This window comes from Callorhinchus milii, unplaced genomic scaffold, assembly GCF_018977255.1.
Source record: "Callorhinchus milii isolate IMCB2004 unplaced genomic scaffold, IMCB_Cmil_1.0 Scaffold16, whole genome shotgun sequence".
NCBI classification, from domain to species: Eukaryota; Metazoa; Chordata; class Chondrichthyes; order Chimaeriformes; family Callorhinchidae; genus Callorhinchus; species Callorhinchus milii.
In genome coordinates this window covers 3,598,066-3,622,518 of record NW_024704757.1, presented here as the reverse complement: position 1 = coordinate 3,622,518, position 24,453 = coordinate 3,598,066, and the positions used below count along the sequence as shown (strand labels likewise).

Genomic DNA, 24,453 nt, shown 5'->3' with positions numbered 1-24,453 from the left:
CCCCTTCATCCCTGGTACTAACCTAGTAAATCTACGCTGCACCCCCTCCAAGGCAAGTACATCCTTCCTTAAATGAGGAGACCAAAACTGGACACAGTATTCCAGGTGTGGTCTCACCAGGGCCCTATACAGTTGCAGCAAGACTTCCCTACTCTTATACTCTAATCCTTTCATAATGAATGCTAACATACCGTTCGCCTTCCTAATTGCTGCTGCACCTGCAGACTAACTTTCTGTGATTGGTGTACAAGGACACCCAAGTCCCTCTGGACGCTAACACATTCCAATCTCTCCCCTTCTAAAAAATAACCCACTCTACTGTTTTTGCTCCCGAGGTGGATGACTTTGCACTTCCCTACATTATACTTCATCTGCCACCTACCTGCCCAATCACCTAACCTATCTATGTCTCGCTGCATTTTTTTAATGTCGTCCTCTGTGTTGACACTTCCTCCTAGTTTTGTGTCATCCGCGAATTTAGATATATTAACTTCGATGTCCTCATCTAGATCGTTGATGTAGATGGTAAATAGCTGAGGCCCAAGGACTGATCCTTGTGGCACTCCACTAGTCACATCCCACCAATCTGAAAAGGACCCGTTTATCCCTACTCTTTGTTTCCTACCCGTTAACCATTCCCCAATCCACGTTAATATGCTCCGCCCAATTCCATGGGCCCTTATCTTCTGGACTAACCTTTTATGCGGCACCTTATCGAATGCCTTCTGGAAGTCCAAATAGACCACATCCACTGATTAACCCTTATCTAGTTTACTGGAAATGTCCTCAAAAAACTCTATGAGATTTGTCAAACATGACTTCTCTTTTGTAAAGCCATGTTGACTTGGCCTAATTATATTGTGCCCTAAATACTGCACTACCACATCCTTAATCAGATCTAGAGAGACACACAGAGGCCCAGAGAGGCAGTCAGTGATAGACGAAGGAAGATTGAGGATAGTTAAGAGAAAGAGAGAGACGGTGTTCAGCAGGGGAGGATTAACAATGCGATCTGACAATCGACTAACAACCGGGTCCCTATTTACCGCTGGGTAACCAGAGGCGTGCAGAGTAAGGACACTTGTTTAAGGTTTTGCCACACCCGGGAATAGCCCCCGGGTCCTCTCACTTGCGAGGCGAGCGGGCTAGCCACTACACCACAGGACACCGCTTGTCAGTCTTTTAATCATCATTTATTGATCATCATTACAGTGTTAAATTTTGCCGATTGGGTAAGTGGTTAAATGGGCATATTTCCATCAAGGGAAGAACAAATAAATAGAGCAGATGAAAACAATGTGGGGGGGGCACACAAATCTCTTCGGAGCCAGGCCCACAAAAGGTTAATCCAGCCACAGTCAGAAGTAAAGGTAATCATGTGAGAGATTAAACCATGGCCGCTCCCTCACACACACACACACACAGATTATCAGTCACTGTCGGTGGGCTGTGTATTGCCATTGGAGACAAGGTGACTGACTGAAGGCACAGTGCGAGGAGCCCTGGAGTGATGGTGGGCAGCAATGCCCGCTCCTAGCCATTGCTGGGTGATCTTTACTGCGAGAGCTGCCCGGGCGGTGTGGAAAGGTGAGCCATCACGTGTCCGGCTCCAGATTAACGGGAGTCTCCATCCTCCGCTATCGCTTGCAACATCCAACGTGACAGCGAAGGCGGTGGAGGAGCTCTCAGCCTACGGGCTGTCAGGCTGTCCAGGAGGAGTTTCGGGAGCAGAATTGCCCAGTCCCTGACCTAACTCTAACCCTGACCCGACCCTCCGTTTCCTTTGGATGAGATGTCTTATCTGAAACCTCCTGGGAGAGAGCTTGAGGCTTTGGATGGTCTCTCGTTAATTTACTGGTAAGTGACACGAGCTGAGGCACGGTTGCATTAGTGTGTGTGTCTGTGTGGCGGGCGGGTGGGGTGGGGGGTTGGGTGGGGGGCATGTGCAGGCTGATCTGTATAATAATATAATAATAATCCTTGCATTTGATGTGTAAAGCGATGATCAGCTGAGCTCACTGCAACCAGCATCTTATTCATTTGATTGTTGGTGTGTGTGAAGTTTCCCTCTCTCCCGTCCCACCCCCCCCGCACCCATCTCCCTCCATCTCCAGCCTCCACACACATACCCAGACTCAGAGAGACAGAGACAGACAGACACAGAGAGAGAGAGAGAGAGAGACAGACAGACACAGACTCAGAGAGACAGAGAGAGAGAAACACGCATGCACAGACTAAGAGAGAGACAGAGAGAAAGACACACTCACACACACACACATACACACACAGACTCAGACATCGAGAGGGATGTTAGTTTTCAGAAGTGAGGATACCTTCTCGTGGCTAATTCTCTGACATTCTTAAGCGCTCCGGGATGCCAACTCACGTGAAGGGCGCGATATAAATCCAAATTGTTGTTGTTGACACCCGACCCCCGCACAGATAAAGAGGGCACTGTTGGTGTTCAGCATTTGGTGGCCGGTTAGTGTCCCACCCCTCTTTGAGACGTCTCAAAGCGCTTCACAGGATATACCGTAATGTGGGTTGACTGCGTATTTTTGTGGGCGAAACGCAGCAGCCAATTGACAAGCAGCAGCGTCCCACAAACAGCCGTGGAACGAGTGACCAATTTTATTTGGGGGGATTGTTGACCAGGACACCGCGAGAGAGAGAAAGAGAGAGAGAGAGAGAGAGAGACTCCCTTCTCTGTTCGAATAGTGCCGCGGGATCTTTAACATTGCACCAGAACAGGGACCTCGGTTTAACATCTCATCCTAAGGACTGCACCTTTGACAATGCAACAACACCCCCCGACTCCCACCCCCCATCCCCCCACCCGCCGGCTCTGATTTGGAGGGTCAGTTTAGACCGTGAACTCAAACTCTTGACGTGGGGCTTGAATCCACGACAATTGCCTCAGAGTTTGGCTGATTGAGTAAACGCCAAATCGCTCGACCCTGTCCTTAACTTGTCGCTATTCCTGAAGTTGTCCTGTTGCCAGTATCCCGGCCACTCCCTGTGCAAACTACTAATGAGGGACGTCGCTTCACTCCTCACTCGCCCTTAATGTGTCAACTCATCGCATCGTGCAAATTCTTGTAAGTAACTGCAATGTAATATTGACCACGTAACTCCCCCGACGAGATGGCATCGTCGGGCATCGTACGTTGGCCTTTGGTCTATCGGAGGGCCGTGCCAGCCTGTGATTGGTGCGGGCGCTCAGGGCAGGTTGGGGGCACCTGCTCCATCCCGGAGCCCCTCTGCCTCTCCCCCTCCCTCGCTCGCCCTCTCCCCCTCCCTCGCTCGCCCTCTCCCCCTCCCTCGCTCGCCCTCTCCCCCTCCCTCGCTCGCCCTCTCCCCCTCCCGCACTCGCCCTCTGCCCCTCACTCGCCCTCTGCCCCTCGCTCGCCCTCTGCCCCTCGCTCGTCCTCTGCCCCTCGCTCACCCTCTGCCCCTCTCTCGCCCTCTGCCCCTCGCTCGCCCTCTGCCCCTCGCTCGCCCTCTGCCCCTCGCTCGCCCTCTGCCCCTCGCTCGCCCTCTGCCCCTCGCTTTCCCTTTGTGCTCCAAACCCCCTCCTGCTTCCAGCCCACAACTCGGGTGCAAAATCCCTTGGCTGCCCAGCGCCTTGGCACGTTCCTCCTGACGCGAGAGGCCCTGCGTAAATGCCGTTTGTTGCTGTTGATGGTGTCGGCGGGGAGAGAAAACTCGCGACTGAGCCCTTTCCTTTGGAGCGAGCAACGAGTTATTCGGGGTTTACCGCAACTGTTCAGCGGACAAAAGCTGCCCACACACGTAACAGATGAATCTGGCGATACGCCCACAGAATCCAGCAATGAGGGCGGGCGGGCGGGCAGAGGTGGGGTGGGGGCGGACGGATAAACTGGTTTAATCTGATAACTGCTCTGAGTGCAGATCTGATGATTAAAGCTCCTGATGCGGGAGCCGGGTCTCTATAGCAACGTTTGAGGTCACTCGCTGGAGGTTGAGGGGGGTGGGGGTGGTTGGCGGTGGGATGGGCAGTCTCGTTGTCTAATGACCTGAAACGATGGAGCACGTCAAGCCCAGCAGGTACTGTCCAAATATTTGCGGAAAATATTATATAAATCAGCTCAATCGGGTTGGAGGGGAGGGGGTGGGTGGGGGAGGGGGATCCGCCTGACATTTCCCACCCTCTCCCCTCACCCCCTCCTGGCTCAGGTAGCCATCCAGCCCCGCCGAGGCCCTTTGAGCTGTCCACCTGATGGGAAAGGCGCTGTGTGAATGTAAACCATGTTGTGTTGTAGTGTCGTTAACGTTCGCTGCTTCCTGGAACCTGTGTTGAATTGTGTGGAGTGAGTGACACTGACTGGATATCACTAGTAACTTGTTGGGGTTGCACATCTGTCCTGGTCTTAGTTTGCAACGGTTCGTAGAAACTGGGTCTGCTTGAGGGAGAGAGAGAGAGAGAGGAGAGAGAGAGACCTAAGAGAGAGAGGGAGAGACAAGAGATAGAGAGAGAAAGAGGTTTGAGAGAGGCTTTAATATTACGAGGTGGTGGTTGATAACAGAGAGAAATAATTCCCACTGTTTGTTGACTATAGGGCTGAAGGTAATCACCGATAGAGCAGAGGAGAGGTTTGGGGAGAGAGTTTTACCAGAGTGTTGAGTCAGACTTTGTGTTGCACTTTGAAAGGGAATTAGGGAAATATCTAAAAAGAAGAAATAAAAAAAGGTGGGATGCGGAAATGTGGAGAGGAAAGATCGGAGAATGGGATTAAACCGGGGGGGCTCTTTCAGAGAGCCTGCACAGGCACGATAGGCCGAATGGCCTCTTTCTGCGCCGTATATCTCTTTGGTCAGTGTCACAATAATCGCGTAGATTCACGACCAGAGGCTGAGTTTTGTGAGGCTTCATTTTTATTAAAACTGTCGATTGTTAGAACTTGTAAAATGAAATAATGTTTAAGAACAGACAACGATTGCGGAAAGCTAACACCGCCGTCTCTGAGGTGAGGAACGCAGACAGAGAGAGGAGTACATACGGTGAGACGTGAATTGGAAGAATTATTCATTACGTCAGTGAAGGTGTTTTCAGAAGCTTCTAATCACTAAATGAGATTTATCAGTCAGATTATTACTGTCCTTCAAACCCTACATCCGGGTCTCCCACTTGGCATTTCCTTACCTCCACAACATACAACAACTTGTATTTACACAGAGGGTGGAGGTATAGGGTGAAAGCTCCCAAAGCTTTCCACTCTGTTGTAGATTAATCCATACAGAACGATTTGCCATCTCCATTGTTGTAGCATGTGACTACCAGGATGGTAGAAGGTGAACTAGATGGACCTTGTCTGTTTTTGTCCAGCAATTTCTATGTTCTTATGTTCCTTTTGGAGTCCTGTAGCTCAGTGGTTAGAGCACTCGCCTTGCAAGCGAGAGACCTGGGTTTGATTCCTGGCAGGGCAATATGTTGGGCAAGTTTCCTTACTCCACATGCCTCTGTTTACCTCGCAGTTAGTAGGAACCCGGTTGTTAATCGATTGGTGGTTCGCTTTTCCGGGGGTAATAATTCCTTAAAAAAAATAAATTGGTCACTTCAATCCACGACTGTTTGTGGGACATTGCTTTGCGCAATTGGCTGCCGCGTTTCGCCCACAAAATATACAGTCAATTCACTTTACGGTATATTCTGTGAAGCGCTTTGAGATGTCTCGAAGATGTGATAAGGCGCTGTATCAAGTGCAAGGATTATTATTATTACTATTATTATTCCTATGTCTCCAGTTCACCATCAGTGCTCTCTGTTCCCCGCTCTCGGTCCCTCCTTCTCCAGCTTCAAAACCCAATTTAAGACCAATCTTTTCAACCGTGCTTTTGCTACCAATCACGCTGGTTACTCTGTCACGCTAATCACTAAAATCATTCATCTAAATCTCAGACCTAACTGAGCTCAGAGTCTAGGCTGATGCTCCAGTCCAGTGCTGGGTGAGGATGGGGGAGCCCTGTACTGTCAGAGAGGTGCTGTCCTTGTAGTGAGATACTAACCAAAGCCCTGCCTGAGTGTTTCAGGTGGATGTCAAACAAGAGAAACTCCTTCCTCTCCGTAAAACATCACACCTTGAGACGTCAAAGATTGCGCGACAGTTTACAAAGAGAGAGGGGAGGTTCTCCTGGTGACTTCACCTCCAGATCAGTCAATCGGCTTGGGGACTTCGCTGTTAGAAATAAATATTTCAATAATTTTCTCCGTCTTTTAGGATTTTAGAGTGACCTGCGATGTGCTCCCCTGATAGAAAGTTCTAAATGTAACTGTCAGGGACTCACAGGCTGTGTGTCAAACAGGAAGGAGCCTAAGGTAATCCAAAGGTGACCTTCCACAGGGATTTCACTGCCCACCCCCACCTGGAGCCATTAATCTGCCCTGTGGGGAAACTCAGTTGACATAGTTAAACAGGGAATTTGAGATTGTGAGATGAAGCGGAGAAAGAGCTCGAGTCTCTCAGCCTGTTTGTTCACCCAGAGGCACTCTGCCTGTGCTTAGCAGATAATCTCTGCCGCAGGTAACAAGCTGACACCATGATCTGCCCGGCTGAGCTCATTAAGAGCTGTTGTTGAGAGCTATCAGGGAGCCTGCTGTAAATTTGCAATGGGAGGCATTATTGTTAACTGTCAGGAGCTGGTCGTCAGGTGCCTTAATAATGACCAACGAATGACGATCTTCCTGTTGGGGTGGAATTGAGTGCTGAAAATTATCTTTTTCGAGGGATTATTACCCCCGGAAAGCGATATAATACAGTGTCCCGAACTTGTCACCCAATGTGAATGCTGTCCCCAACAGTGAGGAGCGGTAAAATTACCCGGTGACAAATAATAATATAATCCTTGCATTTGATATGGCATCTTATCACGTCTTCGAGACGTCTCAAAGCGCTTCACAGGATACACAGTGATGTGAGTTGTCTGTATATTTTATGGGCGAAACGCGGCATCTGATTGGATCGAGTGATCCAATTTTTTTTTAAGGGATTATTTCCTCTGGAAAGCGATCCCCCAATCGACTAACAAGCGGGTTCCTGCTTACCGCTAGGTAAACAGAGGCGTGTGTGTGCACGTGTGTGTGCGGAGTAAGGAAACTTGCCTAAGGTTTCGCCCCACCGAGGAGTCGAACCCGGGTCATCTCGCTTACGAGGCGAGCGCGATAACCATTACGCTACAGAGCTCCTTGATCTTTAGTTCTGCCTCTGTGACATCTTTACTACAGAAAGCCATTACCCAGCAGCATTTCACTCTGCGGGCTGCCCTTATGGGTCAGACGGGGACGAGCCGGTTGGCACAAGTCCAGTGTTGTCTCCTGTCAACCTCAATTAGGTTTAAGTGTCTCATCATTGCCACAGAATCAATCCGTCCCCAAACCAATCCGGCTTGATACAGAATGGTTTGGTCAGACCATGGCTGAGCTAGTTTTCATTTAAAACCTCATTTACCCGCCCCCGCTCTCCCTCTCTTGTCAACGTTGCAATAATAATAACACTAATGCTGTAATAATAATAATAATAATCCAAGTGATTGCAATGTGACAACATAAGGAACTAGAGAAAGTCAGGAAATGCATTACAGTATAAAACAAACATATTTCCTATAGTCATTGGTGCAACTGGTACAGCTACTAAAACTATTCGGAAATGGCTTGATAAAGTACCTGGTGAATAAAGTATCAGCCTCCTGCAAAAGATAGCTATTTTAGGAAGCTCAAATATATTAAGAAAAGTAACAGCCATTCGTCCACTTGCAACGTGGCAATGTTGTTGGTCTGGCTGACCATCACTGAAAACTATTAAGACGTTACCTCTTCATAATGATTTAAACTGCAATAACATAATCATATTATTAATAATCCTTCTATTTTGATCTCACGCCTTATTGTGTTGTCTCGACTTCCCAAAGCACTTCACAGATTTTTTGTTTTTACCGTAAAGTGTAGTGGCTGTGTATTTTGTAGACAAATGCAACAGCTAAATTTGCACACGGCAATGTCTCATAGAATTGAATGATCAATTTTATTGGAGATTATTGTTAAAGTAAATCCAGCATTTATCCCCGGAATCACTGATTCTCCAAAACCGTGATTTTCTACGCGGGAAGTGTGTAAACGTGTGAGAGTTTTGTCAAACCCCTGAAATCACTCGGGGATTTCGTGAAGGGAAAGTGAGTGATACACATAGAGGCTGAAATCGACAGCGGACTCCAGCCATTCACAAGCGCCTGGAGTTGGGCTGTCAATCAGTGAAGGGCGCGGAGGTACGGGGAAGAAACAAGATAGGGAATGGGTGGAATCAAATCGCGATTGATTGACAAGCCCGGAGCCGCTTGTGATTGGTTGGAGCGCCCATCCGTTCACGAGTGGCTCCAGGCTGTCAATCACCTCGGAGCGGCCACTAATTGGTCCCCTTCCCGTCCAATGGGAAGTGCAATGGGAGGGAGGCGGTGCTGCCGCCGCTCCTCCGCTGGGCGGGAAGGGGTGCCGGAACTTCTGTTAGCATCGGACGCCGCTTAAGCCGGACAAAATGGCCACCCCCAACGCGTCCGCCCTCCACTGCATTCGCTGTCAAACGTGCCTCGGCACTGAAAGAGTCAGCCCAGACATTAAACGTTTTAATCACTGGATGGTTTTTCTCAAGGGATTTAATTCAGGATAACATCTGGAGAGAAACAAACCAGTGTATAATCCGCGAAGGTGACCCAATTATCCCAAATTGTTTTCAATGGACGAGCTCGGTTCCGAACCAGCAGTGAACTTGAATAGATCATGGCAGAGTTCATCAAACCGGTCACGTACAGTGACAGCAAGGTGTGAGGGCAAGTCAGTTAACACCTGACACTGATAGATCATCCCCTTGCGTGTAGCTTCTCACTAACGATAGTAATATTAATCCTTACATTTGATACAGCGCCTGATCACATCGTTGAGACGTCTCAAATACTTCACGCACTATACTGTAAAGTCCAGTGACTGTGTGTTTTGGAGGCAAACACAGCGGCCAATTTGCACATCCGATAATAAGCGCTTCACAGGATATACTATAAAGTGTAGTGACTGTGGATTTTGTGGGCAAACCGCGGCAACCAGTTGCACACGTTTGCAGCGTCCCACAAACAGCCGTGGAGCGAGTGACCAATTTTAACGGAAGGATTGTCGGTCAGGACACCGGGAGAGAGAATCACCCTTCTCTTTTCGGATAGCGCCGCAGGACCTTTAATGTCCACCTGAACAGGCACAGTCGGGACCTCAGTTTAACGTCTCATCCGACAGTGCAGCACTCGCCCAGCACTGCACTGGAGTGCCAGCTTGGACTGTGAACCCAAAGTCCCGACGTGGAGCTTGAACCCACTAGCTCAGAAACGAGAGCTCTACCAACTGAGCCAGGCTGACAACAGAATAATTTGGCGCGGAAATAGGCCATTCAGCCCACCTAGTCTATGCTGGTGTTTATACTACACACCGGCTCCCATTCTCCTGTTACGTGAAGGAAACTGCAGTTGTCAGTGTATATCTGAACCTCTCTGTGCAACTGCTAAACCCCAGTAGCCTGAGGTCAAACTGATCAGCGTCAGACCAGGTTCTGCACTTCCACGAGTAATCAGTGCCTGGATTTTCTGACTGCCTGACTGTTCGTTTCAAATCCAAACCATTAGGAGCGAGAAACCATTTCCAAGAGGTTTTAAGGTGCTTTAAAGGAGATTTATTCGAAATTGTGCATCAAATCTTTCGCTACTTTAGTTAGTTCAGTGTTGTTGGTAGTTCCTTTTTTGGTTTACATTGTTTAACATTTTTTGCTTAATATTGTCCTACTGTGGTGAACTTCTTACCCAGTTTGAAGCACAGCAGGAGTTAAAACAATGCTGTGAATCGTGATCATAATTTTCCTTTACCTGTGTTTAGAGTGCGTCCTGTTTAGAAACTGTTGTGTTGATTGGTGTGGCTGGGTGTGGGCTGGCGGGGCTGACGAGGGTGGGCTGGGGTGGTTGCGTTATGGGCTGGGCGGCGAGGGGGAGGACTGGGGTCAGTGGTCTGTGGGGCTCAGTCCCTGGTTGGTGTGAAGGACATTAACTAAGGAGAGGGTCCCTGTCCTCTATTTACCTGATGTCAATGCCCGACAGCTATGATGGTGGGAGAGAGCTGTGGGCACTGTGCGGAGGACAGTGTATGTAGAAGAATCTCTGAGTGATGTCTCTGGGCTGTGAGGAGGGGCTCCCAGCTTAGCCGCTCATCTTCTCGCTGTTTGATGACCCTTTATTTTCAAGGTTCATAGTGTAAAACGGTTAATTATAATAATATAATAATAAGCCTTGCATTTGATCCAGCGTCTTTCACATCAGGAGGACGTCTCAAAGCGCTTCACAGAGTTTATTGTAAAGTGTAGAGACTGTGTACTTTGTAGGCGAACACAGCAGCTAATAATAATAATGATAATAATAATAATTTCCGCAGTGCAACGTCCTACCTAAGGCAGCCGTAAAGTGAGCGATGAGTTTTACCTGGTGGTGGGGGGGGGGGAGGGGGAATGGTCAGTCGCCAGGACAGCGGGAGACTGTCCGGGAGCTAAGTGATGGCTTTGCAGTCTGCAGTTACACATATCTAGACCTCTAGTAATCAGTCAGTGTGTGAAACGCTGGCTCTTGCGCCTTCCCACAATCTTGTTCCTGATTTGCCTCCTCTGTCCTACAGGGAGGCTCCTCCAGCCCATCACTCACTGCAGACGAGGGGTCCTGCCTACTGGAGACATTAGCCGCTTTTTGGCTTCCGGACATGCCAGTTGTTCCCTTTTTCGGTGCTCTGTGGCGGGCCAGTCTTGCCACTGCCAGGCTCCACGTGTAAGATAACTCCACACCTCCACCTCGTATTTCGTTCAAAGACGCTTCGAAGCCAAACTTTTCTGCGATCGGTTTTCAGTTGATGAGTGCTGCATGAGTAAAAAAAAGAAACAAAATTGTAGGAATTGGTTAACGGTGTAACTATAATAATAATGATACGATAATAATCCTTGCATTTGAATCCAGGGCCTGTCACGTCAGGAGGACGTCTCAGAGCGCTTCACAAAGTTGACTGTAAAGCGTAGTCACCGTGTACTTTGTCGGGAAACACAGCAGCTAATTTGCACAGCGCATCCCTACAAACAGCCTGGAAGTGAATGTTGTGTATTATCTGGGGAATTGTGAACCAGCACTTGCTCTGACTGACGCTTACTGTGTGATGACCTGTAACCCCACACACACACAGAACCCTCTCCCACCCCACCCCCCCACCCACCCACACACACACACACAGACCCCACCACACACACCCACACACCTGTCTGAGAAGCACGTACACAGCTGCAATGATGTAAGAGGGTCATAGATCAGAGAATTGATTTTTTTTCGGGGCCAACAGACTTCAATTTGCTTGTTGTTCACTCAGGAGATAATCCCCTCCAGATCACTCCCTCCGCAATGTTCCCTCTGTCCATTTTGTCAGCTCAATATCCTCTGCTCGAAATAATGTTATTTTTTTGCAGATTGGCAAGAATCCTAAAGCTAGTGGATTGCACACCAGTCAGCGTCAGCCTGTGTGTCAGCCCGGCTCAGTGTGTGTGTGTGTCAGCCCGGCTCAGTGTGTGTGTGTGTCAGCCCGGCTCAGTGTGTGTGTGTGTGTGTCAGCCCGGCTCAGTGTGTGTGTGTGTGTGTGTCAGCCCGGCTCAGTGTGTGTGTGTGTGTGTCAGCCCGGCTCAGTGTGTGTGTGTGTGTGTCAGCCCGGCTCAGTGTGTGTGTGTGTGTCAGCCCGGCTCAGTGTGTGTGTGTGTGTGTGTGTGTGTCAGCCCGGCTCAGTGTGTGTGTGTGTGTGTGTCAGCCCGGCTCAGTGTGTGTGTGTCAGCCCGGCTCAGTGTGTGTGTGTCAGCCCGGCTCAGTGTGTGTGTGTCAGCCCGGCTCAGTGTGTGTGTGGTGTGTGTGTCAGCCCGGCTCAGTGTGCGTGTGTGTGTGTGTGTCAGCCCGGCTCAGTGTGTGTGTGTCAGCCCGGCTCAGTGTGTGTCAGCACCTCTCACTTCTCCGACCATCTCAATCCCCAATCCACCACACGGCACCTCCCCTCGATTGGCACCAGCTTCTTGTTCGTCCCTCGCACCCTCTGCCCCACCATTGGAGGTTGTGCTTTCAGCCACTATGCCCCAAACTTCCTGCAGCTGAATATGGACAAGATGGAAGCCATTCTCCTTGGCTTCTGTCAATGTCTTCAACCCTGCGGATCTAAACTCCTCAACCTCCCTGGACTTTCCCCTCAGACTCACCGAACCAGTGCACAACCTGGGCATCTGGCTCGACCCCCAGCTGTCCTTACAACCCCCACATCCAGTCCCTGACCAGGACCGCCTTCTTCCTCCTCCGCCAAACTCCGTACCCACATCTCACCAGTTCTGGCCCAGGCTCCACTGACTCCCCAACACTGAACGGATCGACTTCAAGATCCTCACTCTCGTGTTCAAATCCCTTCACTCCCTGGGACCTCCTTCCCTCTCCGACCTCCTCACTCCCCAATCCACCACCCAGTGCCTCCGCTCGACTGGCACCGGCCTCCTGCTCGTCCTTCGCACCCTTTCAGCCACTACGCCTCAAAACTCTGGAACACACTCCCTCAATCCCTCCGCCTTGCCCCCTCTCTCCCCTCTTTCAAGTCCCACCTGCAAACTTTCCTCTTCAACTGTGCTTACGGCCATCTCCCACTGTTAAGCGCTCTGAGACGCTACCCTGCGTAGAGGGCGCTATATAAGAGCACGTTGTTGTTGTTGTTGTTATCAGCCCAGCTCAGTGTGTGTCAGCCTGGTGCAGTGCTAGCACTCTCATCTCTGAGTCACATTGCCAGAGGTGCCATCCTTCGGAAAAGATAATTATCCTTGCATTTTATATAGCACCTTATCTGATCTTTGAGACATCTCAAACAGAATATACTGTAAAGTGAATTGACTGTACATTTTGTGGGTGAAACGCGGCTGCCAATTGCGCACAGCAGTGTCCCACAAATAGCCGTGGATTGAAGTGACCAATTTGGTATTTTTTTTGGAAGGAATTTTGTATTGTATTGATTACGTGGAATTTCAGTCTGCTTTTGATACTCTTAAGCACAAAGTCTGAGTAGCAAACCTGTGAAATCCTGTGTCGGTTTGTGGTGGTTTTACGCCCATAGCATACCAGCCTGGCTCAGTGGTAACTCTCTCGTCTCTGTCGTGGGTTAAAGCCCAACATGGGGACTTGAACTCACACAGTCTAAGATGACACTTTAATGCAGGCAGATGGGACCTTGGTTTAACGTCTCATCCGAAGGACGGCACTTCTGACAATGCAACGCCCCCCCCCCAGAACTGGATTGGAGTATCACCTTAAGTCCTGACATGGGATTTGAACCCGCAGTCTTCTGACTCGGAGACGAGTGTGCTACCAACTGATAAAAGGAATATTTTATATGCACAGTGTACCTTAAAGGATATTCATGCAAGTTTCATCACAGAGCTGCAATGTGTTTGATGTGAGGCTCCTGGGTAGTTTGCAGTACTGTGGGGTTGCAATTTCAGCTGATCGCTGCATTACTCCATCGAGCTGCAATATCAAAAGCCACCAGCAAACTCCGGAGGAACTGAGGAGAACACCGAATTCTACACCGAATCTGTCCGTTGGAAATTTTAGATCAATTCCAGCCAGGAGTAGTTTTCTTTTTAATTAATGCTTTTCTTAATAATAATAATAATAATGCAATTTGCTTCCCGGTGTTTGGGTTGGGTAAGAGACGTACTGTCAGATACAAGCACTTGCTGGGGTTTTTGCTAACCCTGGAAGGCACTGATGACACAGTGAGACAAGTGATGATAGGGGTTAAACAACAGCCAATGCCTTAAGCAACAACAACAACAACCACAACAAATGACATTTACACAGCGCCTTTCACATGGGGAGGACGTCCCAAGACATCGGACAGTCAGGGACTTGGAGCCGAGCAGGGGGTTGGGATCAGGAAGGGGTGGAGGCCAGGGAGGGTGGAGGTAGGAGGGTGAGCCACAGAGCACAGAGTGCTTTAAAGACAAGAGCACAGAAAATTGCACGTTTCTAACACGTGTTTAACCTGCTTAATCTAGCAGCAAAGATAGCGAGTGAGTGATGTTGTGGAGGGACGGGCTGCGCTGACATTAGAGGGATTAAACCCTCCTCCTGAGCGGATCACATGGGCACATGGCAGGCAGGCAGGCAGGGCAGTGGGGAAGCGAGAGCTGTAGTGATGGAGAGATGAGGGAAATGGTGAGTGTGTGTGTGCGTGTGGCAGGCAGGAGGACAGGGATCTGAGCGACATGCCAACCTTTGCTGTTCTCTACAAAGGAGCTGTGATCATCAGCAGGTAAGAGAACCCTAAAGCCAGAGTCTTACCCACTTGGGTTAGACAGGCGTTGAACACACTCTCAGTGTCAGTCCTGTCATGGTGAAGAATAACAGCTGTGGCAGCTGTTCTGTCCTTCCCTCACGCTGTGCTGTCTGTAATGCATTGGTTTTTGTTTAACCCCATTGTCACTTGTCTCACTGTATCAGCAGTGCCTTCAGTGTTGAATATAAATGCAAGTTATACAAATAGAATACAAATTACTTGGAGTGCTGTAGCTCAGTGGTTAGAGCATTCACCTCGCAAGCGAGAGACCTGGGTTGGATTCCCGGCAGGGCGAAACCTTGGGCAAGTTTCCTTACTCCACATGTGCGCCTGATAATAATCCCTCAAGAAAAAAAGCACAATAATAAATTGGTCATTTTCAATCCACGACTGTTGTGGGGACGCTGCTCTGCGCAATTGGCCGCCGCGTTTCATCCACAAATATATAGTCAATTCACTTTACAGTCTATTCTGTGAAGTGCTTTGAACCATCGAGAAGACGTGAAAAGCGCTATATCAAATGCAAGGATTATTATTATATCAAATGCAATGATTATTATTATTATTACTATTATTACAGTGTTAGCAAAAACCTAGCAAGTGCCTGTATGTGACAGCACGCCTCTTTTCCCACCCAAACACTGGGAAGCCTTCACAGCAAATGTTATTATTATTAATAATAATAAGAGATATATATGTTTTTAAAAAACAAAATTGCTCCTGGCTGGAATTGACCTAAAATTTCCAATGTGCAAATTCGGTGTTAGTTTCTCTGGAGTTTGCTGGTGGCTTCTGTGAACGACTGGGAGTCAGTTTGAAGCAGTTTTGTTTAATAATAATAATAATAATAATAATCCTTGCATTTGATATAGCGCTTTTCACGTCTTCTAGACGTCCCAAAGCGCTTCACAGAATATAGTGTAAAGTGAATTGACTGTATACTTGTGGGCGAACGCGGCAGCCAATTGCGCACAGCAGTGTCCCACAAACAGTCGTGGATTGAAAAGAACCAATTTATTATTGTTATTAAAGCAGCCACTGTTACCACTCCCACCTAAAGACCTTCCTTTTTGATCATACTTACAGTCACCTTCCCCCCCCCCATCCCTCTCTCCCTCCCGCCCTCCCTCTCCCCCTCACTCTGCCACTGTCAAGCACTCCGGGACGCTACCCCACCTGTAGGGCGCTGCATAAACACAATAGGTAACTTTGACATGTTAATATTCACGGTAAACTCATGGTAACTTTTACACATCAATAGAACGATCAGGGACGCCGGCGGTTAATAACTTTATGTTTCTCTTTTTTTTGCTGCTTTTTTTTGTTGCTGTTATTGCTGTTGCCCTACGAGAAGGGTACGGTATAAATGCAAGTTGTTGTTGTTGTTGTTATTGTTGTGCCTTTGCTCCCCGCGGCTTGGCGGGCTTTCAGAGGAGAATGAGTTTAGCTCCATACTCCCTCACCGCTCCTGCACTGAACCACAGCCAATACGGAATCTGTTTAAACACGTTATTCGCGACCAGCTCCCGAGTGCTGGAAGCTGTTACGGTGGAGTGAGGCCTCGGGATTGCGGAGGGATTTACAGAGTAACAGAACGCCTCCTCCCTTTGGGATCTAAAGCATTTGGATTTTGAGGTTCTCAGTGATGGGTTTCCGCGTTAATCTCCTGTGGGAAGCCATGTGCACTTAAAGCTGTGGAGACACCGTACAGATTTCAGGAAAATCTTCAACTAAAGTCGTTATCAGGAATAAAATGGAAATTCTCGGATCTTCTCAAACAAGGAGTTAGAAATCTCCGGAGGCCCCGGAGCCTAAAATTCCACCTAGTCTTAGTCCATGGCACTGTTTCGCCTTCAAATATAAGACTGTGCAGAAAATTACAGACAATTCTTACTCAGTCTGGAACTGGAAAAGTGGCTTCCGAATTAAGACTCAATTTTAATCTAATGTTAACTTCGAGCAGAGCAAGAGGGCAACCATTTCTTTACACGGAGAGTAATCTAGAGCTAGATGGCTGTTTTGACACCAGGAGACTGGACTCACTCGAGAACCAGCTCGATGTTGCCCTTTGAGGACGATACTGTGTGTATTTTGAGATCAAGGGATGGATGGATGGATTCAAGGAAAGATGAGATCAAATGGGCCCTAGGGCCTTTTTTTATCTGAACTGATCTTGTGATGGGTGAAATCCTGGGCGATTAGGCCTCTCATTGTGTTGTCAATTTAAGACAGGGTCAGAAACCAGCAAACGGTATGATCTGTCAACTATCACCAAAGCCTTGTAAAACCAGGTCCTGAGACACAACGCCTTGTATCACTCACAGGTCTGAGTAAGTTACACCTTGCTCAGGGACATGGCCAGTCTACAAGGTGATGCACGCATCCTGCTTCTGTGTTATTATTTGTTTGTCCAATCACAATGCCTCAGGACATCCTCCTGGTGTTGTTGTTGTTGTTGATGTTGTTGACAGCTGGTCTCAATTTGCCGAGGCCTCAGAACTTGGTCGCTTGAGTTTGCGTCAATGTATCAACGAGGCATTTAATTATAGATCGCCTCAGGTAGGATGTTTGCTCAGAGAGTGCTCTGTTGGTGGTGGCATCAACGTCCAATTGTGGAGTAATAGTCGTAGGACAAGCACCACTCTGTCATGTCACTAGTGCTGATGTTGGTCGATGTGATTGGAGGTGGTTTTGATCAGGGATTCGTGCACATGTCCTACAACAGGGAATGTGTGTGAGCTGCAGGAACAGAGAAGGCAGAGAGAAAGTTGTTGCCGTTATTGTAGTGCCTCTACAATTCCTAAATGGCTAGACCGTTTTATGGAGATAAAATGAAAACTCCTAAGTCGCCAGTATATTAACATCTGTTGATGTTGTTGACAGCTGGTCTCAATTTAACAGAATCTTGGTCAGACGTGCCTCCCAGTGACCAGTGTGGACGAGGTTAATGGTGAGAGTTTGAGATAGGTCCAGACATGGAGCTGGATGTCACCATCACCTACCCTGTTGTGCTCTTAACCCTTGGCTCTTGAGTTCTGCTTACACCACGATCCAGAGATAATAATAATAATCCTTGCATTTGATACAGACCTTATCCCGTCTTTGTATATTTGTGCGCGAAATGCGGCATCCAATTGTGCACAACAGTGTCCCACAAACATTTGCGGGTTGAAATGACCAATTTTATCATTGTTTGTCTTGAGGGATTATTATTAGGCGTGTGTGTGGAGTAAGGAAACTTGCCCAAGGTTTCGCCCTGCCGGCACTCAATCCCAGAGCTCTCGCTTGTAAGCTGAGTGCTCTAACCACTGACTGAGCTCCTGGGACACATCTAGTTTGTCTTCCTGGCATTCGCATTGCACATATGTACTGAACAGCTGATTTTTGTTGTTGACTCAGAATGAGACAGGGGTGGGTGGAGGCGGAGAGGGTGATGTGTGAGCCAGGGGAGATCTGAACCGGGTGTGGGGGTGGTGGAGAAGGAAGACTGGTGGCCGATCACTTGAATTCTTTGCATGGGGAAGCGATGGTTTGTGTGGTGTGTTGTTTTCGTGAAACCTTTGGAGCTGATCTTTATGGTGGGTTAGAGAGGGTGTTTGCTTATGGCTAAAATTACATAACTGAATGTTGATGAGCATCACCTGTGGCAGTCAGAGAACCGCACTAAGCAGCAGAAGGCTTTTCAAACACTCCATCTGCTACAATTCCAGATGGTGCTTTAATCCAGATGTCACCTTACTGTAGTGTTTACATATGCTGTGTAAATCCCTTCCCACCAGCATCGCAAGGTCAAACTACTATTGTCAGTATCTTAGTCGGGTCAAGCATTGTGTTGGTAAAGGGTGCACAGTTACTTCCTACACAAATGTTTGCTCAGTTTTGGCGGAAAGGCATTGAAAAAGAATCAAAGATATTTGTATAATAATGATCCTTTCATTTGATATCACGCCTTATCACGGTATCAGAATGTCTCCGAGTGTTTTGTAGGATTTACTAAAAAGTAAATATAAATATAAAGGCATAAATATAATAATAATAATCCTTGAATTAGGTGTTGCACCTTTTTCACTAGCACCGCAGCCAAAACCCTCGTCCACGCCTTCGTCACTTCCCAGCTGGACTATTCCAATGACCCCCTCGCAGGTCTCCCCAGCTCCACCATACACAAAATTTAATTAATCCCAAACTCTGCCGCCCAGATACTCACCCGCCCAAAACTCCATACCCGCATCACACCAGCCCTTGCCAAGCTCCGCTGGCTGCCAATTACCGAATGAATCAATTTCAAGATCTTCTCACTCGTTTTCAAATCCTTCATGCCCTCGCACCTCCCTACCTCTCCGATCTGCCTACCCCCCACTCCATTACCCGCTGCCTCCGCTCGGCTGGCTCTGGCCTCCTGTTTATCCCTCGTGTCCTCCGTTCCACCATCCGTGGCCGTGCCTTCAGCCAATACGCCCCAAAACTTCTCTCCCTCCATCCCTCTGCCTTGCCCCCTCCCTCTCTCCCTCCCTCCCCATCTTCAAATCCCACCTAAAGACTTTTCTTTTTGATCGTGCTTATGGTCACCTGCCCCCTCCCTCTCCCCCTGGCTCAATGTCAGACTTCGCCACTGTCAAGCAGTCTGAGATGCCACCCGCGTGAAGGGCGCTGTGCAAATGTTGTTGTAAAGAGTTTCCAGAGAATTGCTGCTAAGTGTAGACGCTGTGTATTTATAGGCAAATGTGCCAGCCCATTTGCACATAATAATAATAATCCTCGCATTTGATATAGCGCTTTTCACGTCTTCTCGACGTCTCAAAGCGCTTCACAGAATAGACTGTAAAGTGAATTGACTGTACATTTCTGGGCAAAACGTGGCAGCCAATCGCGCACAGCAGCGTCTCACAAACAGCCATGGATTGAAAATGACCAATTTTATTTTTTTTCTTGAGGGATTATTATCAGGCGTGTAGGCGTGTGGAGTAAGGAAACTTGCCCAAGATGTTGCCCTGCCGGGAATCAAACCCAGGACTTCGGCTTGTGAGGCGAGTTCTCTAACCACTGAGCTACAGGAATCCACATGGCAAGGTGCCACAAATTGACTGGAGAGGATGATAAGATGTTGGTTTAACGTCTCAAGGAAAGGTTAACACCACTTGGCTCAGTTTGTTTCAGGAATAACAATGGGGAGCAGAGCTGTGAGCGGGGTGAGCAAATTGTGCTGTACGTTTATTTCAACCCTGGAGTGCTCTGGGTGTCGCTACCCTGCATGAGGGGTGCTATATAAATGCAAGTTGTTGTCGTCGTCGTTGATTACGGAAAGCAGGACATTGCGAGACCACGTTTAAAGAGGGAACCTGCCACCTGTAGCAGAGTCCTGTGGAGTAGTTGTTAGAGCACTCGCCTCGCAAGCGAGAGGACTCGGGTTTGATTCCCGGGCAGGGCAAAACCTTAGGCGAGTTTCCGTACTCCAGATGCTTCTGTTTACCAAGCAGTAAGTAGGAACCTGGTTGTTAATCAATTGGCGATTGCTTTCCGGGGTAATAGTCCCTCATAAAAAAAGTTTGGTCGTTCAATCTATGACTGTTTGTGGGCCACTGCTGTTGCGTTTATCAATCCATTTTACAATATATTCTGTGAAACCCTTTGAGACGTCTCAATAACCTGATAAGGCGCTATATCAAATGCAAGGGTTATTATTGTCATCATTCTAAAGCGTACGGCTTGCTGAACAATGAAACACCCTTTCAACGAGAAAACCTGCCACAGGTCTGACATTAAATGCCCAGCCCGAACGCATAATTCATTAAAACATTAAATGTTTCTGAAGTGGATGTTTAGCAAGCATCAACCGGTGCTTATACCATGCTCAGGTTTATCTGCCTACTGAACATCACTGTGTTGTTTGTGTTCAGAAAGAAGCTGATTAAATCTGCTGCTGGAAAGCACAGAGACACTAAGCTAGTCTGTAGGAAGTCATTTTGTTACATTCTCAGTGGCTTGCAATCAGCTTTAAAGTCCAAAATCTCTAGTGATTAGTGTCCGTCTGATGGGTGCTGCAGGAAAGCTTCTCGATGAACACGACACGTCCTTTTGGTTAACATTTGCAGTTGTTTTGAACTCAGGGCAGGTTTTGTTAGATCTGACGCTGAGTGGTAATCTGCGAGTGAGTGGATTTTATTAATAATAATAATATTAATCCTTGCATTTAGTATAGCGCCTTATCACGTCGTTGAGACGTCTCAAAGACGCTTCACAGGACATACTGTAAAATGAAACAGTCGTGGATTGAGTGACCGATTTATTACACTGAGCATCATAATTCTAATAATAATAATAATTCTTGCATTTGATATAGAGTCTTATCACATCTTCGAAACAGCTATAAAAGCTGCTATCTCAGGAGTTTCTGCATCTCCGATAAACCAAGCGACCCAAAATTCCACCGAGCCTTAGAAATGCGCCCAAATTATTAAATTCCGTCTTTATTCAAAAGCCAATTTATTTTTAAGAACTGCAGGAAACCAGCCTCCAAACTGAAACTAAATGTAAGTATTTTGCACAATTTCTACCTGATGATAAACGTTACTAGGACAGCCTAAGACTAGGTGGAATTTCAGGGATTTCAGGCATAAGAGAGAAGGGAATGGGAGGGGAGGATAGGAAGAGCAGGAGCCTGTTCCAACCATACCTCAGCTCCATTTTCCCATTTTTGCTCCATATCCCTTGGTACCCTGACCTAACATAAAGCTATCCACCTCAGTCTTGGAAATTTCAATTGATTCAGGGTCTAGGAATAGGTGGATGGAGGCTCGTGTAGCGTATAAATACCCACACTGACTAGTTGATCTGACTGGCCTGTTTCCGTGCTGTAATACTCTATATAATTCTATGGCTATTTGCAGCTCATTAGGGGGTTTACAATGATTGAACATACAGTGGCTGTCTTGAACTCGTTTCATTTCCACAGTAATTCTCTCAAGTATCTGAAATCTAATGCATCAAACCTTTGGCTTCAATGCAAGATCCTATTCCGAACCACTGCTAAACTGCACCTAAAATGACCCGAAGCAAAGTGAAGCTATAGCTTAGTGTGCTGGAGTCATTCCAAGCCCTTACAGAGCAAGCCAGGAACTGAGTCAGCAGCTCACCGCAGGCTCAGTGGTTTATTAATGCCCCGTGTTTACAGTTTTGTGTGAAGATCACATTTCACCTGAGATGTAACTCACGTACAGTTGGTTCACAAAGAGACCAAAGTGGTCTCGATGGGGTGTAGGGGCAGGGGGTGGGAGGGGGGGGGGGGGGCAAGACATTTGTTTTATAACAAAGTGGGGTTCAGTTACAGTGATTACAGTCTTCACAAAATTGAGTCCAGGTCCAGAGTTGTGATGTTGATCCCAGTGACAGGCACTCTGTCCCTACATGCTGGTCTGAAAGGAGTTGATCTGATAAGAACTTACTGGAAGATCAAGGTCCATCAAGTTCGCCTTCCACCATCCTGGTAGACGCTCCTCTTGATATGTCGTGTCCCGAACTATGCAGTGAATCCTGAGATATTGTTTCTAGCAGATAGATATCTATCTCACTTGTTCTTAAAACAAAGCAACAATTTCTGCTTCCACTGTCTGTCTCCCTAGGGAGCCTGTTCCACAAGTTTAAGACTTGCTCTTAGAGGAGATGTTATTAATATCTGTTTCTTTATTTCCAGGACATTATTGGGGCCGTATGGAGTTGACCGCAACGTGCACTGCGTGGATTTTACAGACTGTGAGAATGGGCTGGGTAAGTCACCCAAGGTCTGAGACCTTTCATTGAGGAGAAAGCGTACTTTACCAGGAAATATCTGAGTGTAAATACAACAATAACCACTTGTACTTGTGCAACACACCCACCTAGGAGAACGTCTCAGAGCGCCATATAGTGGAGGCTCAGACACCGAGCAATAATAATAATAATAATAATAATAATAATCCTTGCGTTTGATACAGCGTTTTATCATATAAATGAGACGTCTCAGAGCGCTTCATTGAATCTACAGTAAAGTGGATTGACTGTGTATTTTGTGGGCGAAATTCGGCAGAGCAGCCGCGCACAGCAGTGTCCCACGAACAGCTGTAGAGTGAGCGAGCAAATTTCTTTGGGGGATTGTTGGCCAGGACACGGTGAGAGAAGAGCTTCCGCTGTGGGATCTTTAACATCCGGGACTTTGGTTTAACGTCTCATTCGAAGGACGGAAGAAGCAAAGAAGAGGGGGAGGCCATAATGGCTGGTTCTCACACCTGCTCAATGACGAGCTTCACTTCACTCCAACCCAATCTGACGTGCGTCACTCTGAAACTCCGCCCTGTATTGCACTGAACCACTCTATCTACTTTCACACCCTCATAGTAACAGGAGGGGCGTTAACATTGTGCTCTTATGAAAAAGATGATAACAATGGATTGTTATCATTGTAAGGATTATTATTACCATAATTATGGATTCACAAGCATAGTACATGCATTGAATTAAATTGCATCAAATGTTAAGGATTGTTATTAATATTATTATTAATATTATTAATGGGGTGACGTAGAAAGTTTCCGATCCAGGAAATTCTACCTTTACAGTACACTGATCAGAAAACTAGGCAAATGATTTGCAAATGGCAAGTTATATTGCTAATTACACCCCTGGCTGATCGCCGTCAGTTTTCGACCTATGTTTAATGCAATCAAGTTAAGCGGGCTGCTGGAATGTGCAGGTAATCCTCGAATGAATGAGGTTGTCTCTTATTACATCGTTCAATACTAAGAAATCCAATTCTAGGAAAAGAATAGAAACATAACCAAGTTCCGCTGACCAAGTGCTGGCTCTGGGATTCCTAGAATTCATTTATCCAGCAGCTAGATCTCGGAGCAGGAAATCCTAGCATTAAACTAAATAAGCAACCTTTATCGGACAGCTTCCAAATGGCAAGGACGTGAGGCTTTCGTGGAAGAAATTTCGGATGCTGTTAAAATAAAAACAAATGAGAAAAAGCTTCACGTATAGCCACACACTGAGCATCTTCAAACATCTTCCAGTCATTGATGATCAGTGCGCAATTTATTGATCAATGTGTATTTTATTGATCAGTGCGGATATCATTGATCAGTGCGGATATTATTGATCAATGTGGATGTTATTGATCACCGCGGATGTTATTGATCAGTGCGCATATTATTAATCAGTGCGCATTGTTGATCAATATGTTTTCTAATGCCATAAGCGATTGCTTTGTTTCAGGAATTAAAGTGATTGGTGGTGTGAAGGAGGTGACGGGAGAGGAGTATGGAGTGTATGTGAAGAGAATCTTGCCGGGAGGTCTTGCGTCAGTCAATGGTGAGAGGCTGTTTTACTGATTGCTCTCCTTTACCAGCCTGTGGGAAATCCGTCAGTTAAATTTAGCTGGTAGCTAAATATGTCCGCTGGCGACCCTCTTCTGGCATCGCAGGGGTAATAGTGGGGGCTTCAGATAGCGAATGTTATTCCTTGTTCTCACCCCCACATAATATATTTTCTTTAATTGTAGGTCGTTTGCATCCTGGAGATCAGATTCTGGAGGTTAATGGTGAGAGTCTGGTGGGAGTTACTAATGAAAGGTACAGTACTCACTGAAGTCACTGTTATAACATAGGTGATTCTGTGTTACCCACTGGGCATTGCAATCAGGAATTATAAACAAGAGCTCGTTCAACAACACCACCACCAAATTACATTTTGTACAGCGCCTTTCACATCGGGAGGATGACCCAAGGGGCTGAACAGTCAGGGATTTGGACCCGGGGGTTGGAATCAGGAGGGGTGGAGGGCAGGAAGAAAAGGGGTAGGAGGATGCAGTTGAAGAGGAGGTTCTTGAGATGGGTCTTGACGGAGGGAAGGGAGTGGGGGGTGCGAGGCAAAGGAACTGTGGGAATGGTGTTCCAAAGGGTGATGGCAGAGAAGCTCAAGGCCTGACCACTGATGGTGAGGGTGGCAGGACGGAGGACGTGGAACAGGCTGAAGCCCGCTGAGCAGAGGGATCGGAC

General features: G+C 47.4%; 1 protein-coding gene and 1 non-coding gene across 2 annotated transcripts in view; one reads left to right on the top strand and one right to left on the bottom strand.

Annotated features, from left to right (window-relative positions):
- Window positions 1–1,792: 1,792 nt before the first annotated feature.
- Window positions 1,793–24,453, top strand: part of si:dkeyp-72e1.9 (syntaxin-binding protein 4) — a 41,108-nt gene continuing 18,447 nt past the window's right edge. Inside the window, exons 1-4 of the mRNA XM_042341267.1 lie at window positions 1,793–1,857; window positions 22,113–22,186; window positions 23,672–23,767; window positions 23,958–24,027. Of these exons, the coding sequence (XP_042197201.1) occupies window positions 1,793–1,857; window positions 22,113–22,186; window positions 23,672–23,767; window positions 23,958–24,027 (305 nt within the window). The remainder of the gene's footprint in view (window positions 1,858–22,112; window positions 22,187–23,671; window positions 23,768–23,957; window positions 24,028–24,453) is intronic.
- Window positions 7,129–7,202, bottom strand: trnat-cgu. Its single transcript has one exon. It is a non-coding gene; the product is annotated as a tRNA-Thr (tRNA).